Source organism: Belonocnema kinseyi, chromosome 6 (assembly GCF_010883055.1).
Source record: "Belonocnema kinseyi isolate 2016_QV_RU_SX_M_011 chromosome 6, B_treatae_v1, whole genome shotgun sequence".
NCBI classification, from domain to species: Eukaryota; Metazoa; Arthropoda; class Insecta; order Hymenoptera; family Cynipidae; genus Belonocnema; species Belonocnema kinseyi.
The window spans coordinates 76422926-76429856 of NC_046662.1; the positions used below are offsets into that span (position 1 = coordinate 76422926).

Genomic DNA, 6931 nt, shown 5'->3' on the forward strand with positions numbered 1-6931 from the left:
TACTGGAACTTTATATTCTCGACAATTGTTTCTGTTGCTCACTCGAGGCCTGACATGGTTCTTCTTGACTTCGAGAAGTGAACCATGTTCGTTATCGAATTTCCGGCACCAGCTGACAAAAACATCATAGCCAAGGAGAATGAAAAGAAAGAGAGGTATCGGGAACATATAAGGGAGTAGCAACGGTTGTACCCGAAATATTCTGTTAAAATGATCGTCCTTATCATCGGCGCTCTTGGAGGTGCCAAACTTTCACTTGCTAATGGCCTAAGAAGCATCCCTGCGTGTCAACAATATGCTAGAACACTTGCGGGAAAAATGCAGAAGGCGGTCGTGCTTGGGTCGCTCCGTGTTTTCAGGGTGCACGAGGGTTTTGCTGGATCGTCGTATTGATTCCTTTACAGACTGTAACCACCTATCTCACGGTTGTGAGACGTGGTTATGGCTGAAATTTTACCGCGATTTCGCTGGAACCGGGTGCAATTTTTCAGATTAGCACCCGCTCCCGGCGAAATCCTGCGGTTGTCCTTATGACAAATTTTTAATTATATATATTAAATCAACCTATTTACGGATTCTTATTTGAATTATACTTTTTTGGCGATGATATCGAAAATGCAGTCTGTTTTTACGTATTTCTAATGGCTTAGGAGATTCTTCTAGAAAGTTACAATTTTTATTTGTTTAAAGAACATTTTAAAGGGTTATACTCGTTCAGAACCACCCATTCTGAATTTTTAAATTAAAAAAAAACTAATTTTATTATTACAAATTTTGCATTCATCAATTTTCATCTTATTTATGAGCCAGAAAAGGTTCGATCATCTCAGCTAACACAAGGTTCATCTTGAGTCAAGTCGAAGCATTTTTACTCGGGAATATAACAGAGATTGTTAGTAAAAATTTCCTTAAGCAAATTAGGGGTCTAGGTACATAAGGGGTTAGCCAACATTTTTTTATAAATGCATATTTTGTTGTTGCATTTTTTTTTATAAAAGTGAATGTCCTTAATAAGTAGCCGTTTCAGAAACGTTAAATTATCTTATCATTGCATTGAGTCCAATATAAAGTCGATTTTCGGCTGGTAACTTCCGAGGATATTGTAAGCAAGGCTAAAAAACAGTTATTTGGCGGTTGTCGGTAAAAAGTAGAGTTGATTGGTATTTTTTTACATAAGGTATTTCTCATACGGTGAAAAACATTTTATTCAAAAGCTAAAATGTGTTTGCGCGCGTTTGTTGTTTACAATTTTCATCTATTTTTTTCATTTAAATTATTAAGTTTCGAACATCTACCAAGGACCATCATAATTGGTACGAGTTTTCAAATTGTATAGTAAAGATAGAAATCTTTAACAACAAAATTAGCATAGACATGTCACGAAACAGCAAAACAGCCTAAAAACTTTATTTTCAAAAAGCCATCCAACTGTCACTGCTGGCTTGCAGATATCCTCCTTCGCGCCTTACAACCCTATAATGTTATAACTAGTATATTGAAAATGCCAACGTTTTTCCGCCGCCATATAAAATTTGATTTTTGCTGGTTATTCTATTTTTTACCTAAACCCCTCAATTATCCAAGCCGGCCATTTCTTCGCAAAAAATTTTTTTTTCCTTAATTTCTGTTGGAAAAACCTGTGACGGTTAAAAAACTGGATATGAGACTCTAAATAACAATTTGCGTAATTGTTAATAAATTTTCTGTAAAAGGATGTCACAATGTGCCGCTGGATTGTAAAAATAAGTTATTATTTTTAATGATTTTTGAGATAAGTTTAATTGTGATATTGAGCCAAGTAAATTGACTATAGCAACTGATATATCTGTATGTTATACATAATTTTGTTGCCATTAACTATATGCTTATCATTTTCACATAGAAAGAAGACCAGAAAAGTGCAGTAAGAATTTATAATTATAATAGTAAAAGATTATTATAAAAAACTTTGAATAAATAAAATAAGATTCAGCACTGGAATCAATCTTGGATTCGAATTGTTCCATTAGTTTTTCAATTTCTTGATCAAGTTGGTTCTATATCGTAATTAAGTTTACCACAAAAACTGTTGAAGACAAATGACTTTTCCACGATCGAACGACAGATTTTGATACTTTTTAACATAAATTATTGTTAACAATTACGAAAATTGTTATTTAGTTGCTCAGATTCAGTTTTGGAATCACTGTTAGTTCATTGTCGTATGATTTAAGCGGAAAACATCTCTTTCGTAGTTAAAAATGATAAATCTTAGTTTTTGTTTCAAAAAACGTTTATAGCTATAACACAAATTATTTTTGAATCTATTTCGTCAGTCAGTAATCTCAAGAAATTTCATTCCAATAAGAATTCAAAAAACTAAGTTCTTCATAAGGGAACGGTTGGTAGCAAAATTCATTTAACGAAATTGTTATTAAAAATATAGATTATTTAATTTTCATAAAATTTGAAGCATATAAATACCTCTAAAAACAATCGAGAATCACTTTGAATCAGAAAAATCAATGTAGCAATAAGAAAAATACATTTATTAAAAATATTTTTATAAAAATATTTATAAAAACAGTTACTGTTTACTTATGCTAATTTTTCGTAATAAATTATGACTCTCATGAATAATCTTAGAAACTATCGTGAAACAAACTATTTTTCTATGAGAAAAAGACACTGGTAAGAATTTTTTTATAAAGTTTGTTTTTAATAATTAAGTCACCGTATCCATTTCAAATCAGGTAGGTTCTACCCTTGAAGTTGTAGAATCTCTCGGGGACAAAATATGTTGTTTTTAGAGAATATTAGGCGATACGTATTTTTGCGATTTCTGAAAAAGAAATTTTTCACGAATTTATGCGTATTTGAATTTTTAGCTTTGTTTAAAAAAAAACATTTTTTTCTTTAAAGTTATATAACTTTTAACTTAATTGAGATATTTATGATTTTTTTCCACATTCCGGTAGAGTTTATCTGAGAATACTAAAAGTCGATTTTCTCAAAAAACCCAATATATATTTTTTGTCAATTTTTGTTGAGTGTGTACTATCATAAGCAAAAACATCTTTTGATAGTTTGTACAGTAAAAAAAAACTTTAAACAAATATCTTTACTCATTTACGATATGTTGTACCATTTCCGCGAAAAATAAAAAAAGTTTTATATTGATTTCGGGAAACTGTACCACGACATACTTGTCATTTGGCATTTGGCATACAATTTAAAAAAACTATTTAAAGGACTAGAAACATATGGGTAATTTTTGTGAAAAGTAGAAAACCCCCCAACTTTTATATCTTTTAAACATATTTTTGTTTATATAAAGAAATATTCTATTATTTTTTATGCGGGCTAAGCCATTTTTGTGATCCAGAGAATTTGTTTGATAAATATTTAATTTAAAATTTTTTTCGGAAACGGTACAACATATTATAAATGAATAAGAAATTTTTTGTCAAACTTTTTTAATCGTGCAAACCATTTTATTAACATTTTTATTGTATCTGTGTTCTAAGCAAGAAAAATAAAAAAAATCGATTTTATGTAAAACACTTCTCCTGGTCACAAGTTATTTATCCCACATAAAACTGACAAGATTTTTTTGCTTATGATAGTAAAATAAAACAAAAAATTGACCAAAAATATAAGTGTGTTTTTTGTGTGTCACAAAATTAACTTTTAGTATTTTCAGAAAAACCGCTGTTTTTTTAAACTAAGCCAAAAACTCAAATACGTATAACTTTGTGACATTTTTTTCACAAAATTGCAAAAATACATATCGCCTAATTTCCTTTAAAAACCAACATCTTTTGTCCTGAGAGATTCTGCGACTTCAAGTGTAAAATCTGCCTGATTTGAAATGGATTCGGTCACTTAATTATAGAAAACAATTTTTATAAACAAATTCTTGCTAGTGTATTTTTCTCGTAGGAAAATAGTTTGTTTCACTGTAGTTGCTAAGATTATTCATAAGAGTCATAATTAAAACGATTCCCAAACCACAACTCTCTTATAAATTTTATGCTGAGCATTTCCAAAAAATGAACTTCTAAATCCGGTTATAAATAGGACCAGTGGGCGAATATGAACAATTAATTTCTATTCTAGACCACTGTAGAGTGGTGCAAGCTCTTTCGGTTTAAACTAAATCCAAGCCCACTGTGCCGGGAAATAGCCTGGGATTTTTTTTAAATGACCACCCTGAATTACTATTTTAAAATATAATTTTGTACTCACAAATGTTTCTTGAGTAAATACTGTCGCTAAAAATAACAAGCACAAAAGACACAAAACGGGAACTTGTTCCATGGCGAGTGAGAGTAAAAATCAAGTTCACGGTACAAGCGCAGTTCAAAACTGAAGATATAATGTAGGTACGATGCCGAGAGAACCTTTAGTCGATGAGATGAGCAAAGTGAAAGTGAGAAGGATAAGTTTAGGATGCAGAGGACTTCTCCTTCTCCTTTTTCGTCGCACTTTACCTTCACAATTAATATTCGCGATGTGAGATATTGACAATGAGAAAATATTTTTTTCCGATATTTTAACGTCGCAGGAGCGTCAGGAATCTCATTTGGAAAAAAAAAAGAAATATCACTTCAATATGAAGTATTGAACTGTATTGAGGGGCAATATTGTCTTTCTGTACTGTAGAGGTATCCTCCTTCACAAATGGAAAGTTAGATTGTCTCGATTGTCATCTTTCTGAGAATCTAGAGCATGAAATCGTAATATTTTTCTAATCAGTTCAAGGAATTTTATTCTACTAATCTTTGGATTCTGCATTCTTTCTGATTATTATTCTATGTACGCTATAGATAGTCTTTTTAATTGGCTAATTATTTTTTTAATTATTTCGAAAGGTAATCAATCTAATAATTTTAAAGAAATGCTCATTAAAAATAATTGTGCCTGTTTTATTTATTGTGTGGTTAGCAAAACTTTTGTTTATGCAAGCATGTAGCATTATAAGACTGCAATTATTAACCTTCGGTCTCAGCGCTTTAAAATTACTCTTAACGACAGTAAAAGACAATTTTACGAGTAGCTGACATCATTCATTGATACAAAAGTGAAGAGTATGTATTTTTGAAAAGATTAAATTTTTGGTGGTGTTAATATTTAAATAGCTTGCCATTTTTTGTGTATTTGAAATTTAAAATGATTATTTATACTTACAGCTAACGTATAATGTGGTTGAACTGCACGTGTGGGAAAAACTGGTCCACCCACAAGTTTATTTTTTTATAATGAATTATCTCTTTCGCCGAATAAGAAACTTTAGGATTAGCGATTGATTATCTTTTTCAAACATTTCAAAGTTTGTTCTAAATCTTGTTTGGTGCAGTATCGTTAGTTATAACGAATAAAAAGTGCAATGCATCATGTTTGCTAAGACCCAAATCAGATTATTTACCTTGATAACATACAATAAAAGGAGGATCACTTTATTTTGTCTTAATTTCATGTCTACTATGTTCAATTTCGAGAATGCATCAATATTTTATAAATTATTTTTTATAGCAAGTAATACAATAGAGTATTTTGACAAAAACGCATTATTTATTTTTTCTCTTTTTGCCGTCATTCATTCCTCAAAATAAATATACTTTTTGAATAATCCACTGAACTACTATTTTTTTAAAGTAGTACATCTGGAGTTTTAACTAAATTTTTAGCCCTCAATATTGAAAATTAAAAAAGTTATGAATTTCTTAATGAAAATATTCTTTTTTTCTACTTTTTGGACTTCAGAATTTTTGAAAGTATATTTAAATGTAATTTTTGGCAATACGACCTTCATGATCTTTTAAAGTTGCTTCTTGAGAAGTTCTAAAAAAATCTTATCCGATTTGCAGTTAACGGTGTTCTTCCAAATCACGGCAGAGCTGAACTTTGTACCAAAATAGTTGAATTTTCAAGCCAAAAATACGAACTTCAAACCAAAAATAGGATAGTTAAGGTTTCAGATAAAAAAAAATAATTAAAGACAAAAACAATACTTACAACCAGATTTTTGAATTCTCAACAGAACATTTATTTTTTAAATAAATAGTTAAACTTTCTACCAAAACAGTTTAATGTTCAAGCCAGAAAGACGAATTTTCAACCAAAAATAGGATAGTTAAATTTTTAATTAAAAAAATGCACTAAAAAAATATATTTTTAATAAAATGGTGAAATTTTCAACAGAAAATTAAATTTTTAACCAAATAGTTGAACTTAAATTTACAGTCAAAAAATTAATTTTCAACAACAAAAGAACAATATTTTCAATAAAATTGTTAAATTCTTAACAAAAAATGTAATTTTCATCCAATTAGTTGAACGTTTGATTGAAATGGTTGATTTTTTAAGCCAAAAGTGTGAAGTTTTAACAAAAAATAGGATACTTAACCCGTGAAAGGCTCCATTCACGCACCCTCTTCAGGCACACTGGTGCGAATCGGGATTTTCCGTTTTCGAAGCTCGTTAGATCCTTGAAAATTATAGATAATTTGAAAAATGTACATACCTTCCTATGTAAAATTTTATGCACAATCGGATGGTGATTTTAAAATTTCGAAAAAATTTAACTATTTTTTTTAAACATTAATTTTTTCAATAAAGAATTTGAAAAAAGAGATTTTTTTTACTTTGTGATGCTATTTTTTAAAGGCGCAAAGGAAAGAAATCAAAGTTATTACAGAATTAATGGTAAGACTCTGCGCTTTATTAGGAGCAATATGTTATGCAATAATAAATAATCTAATATTTTATCATGATGGGTATTTTTGCAGTAGAAAAAATGGGTAAAATGAAAGCTTTTCTTAATGAAACTTTGTTTATTCACAAACTTACAATAACTGAGGCACGACGAACATATTTTGCAGTCTATTTAAACATATGGGAATCTCAGGCAGTCTATTGTAAGTCAATTGGTTCGTTGTGAATCCTTTCA

The 6931-nt window shown here is 29.6% G+C and overlaps 1 protein-coding gene across 1 annotated transcript in view; it reads right to left on the reverse strand.

Annotated features, from left to right (window-relative positions):
• LOC117174685 overlaps nt 1–4361 on the reverse strand; it is a 7602-nt gene extending 3241 nt beyond the window's left edge. The window contains exon 1 of the mRNA XM_033363985.1: nt 4228–4361. Within this exon, the coding sequence (XP_033219876.1) occupies nt 4228–4299 (72 nt within the window). The 5' untranslated portion in view covers nt 4300–4361. The remainder of the gene's footprint in view (nt 1–4227) is intronic.
• Between the last annotated feature and the right edge of the window lie 2570 nt (nt 4362–6931).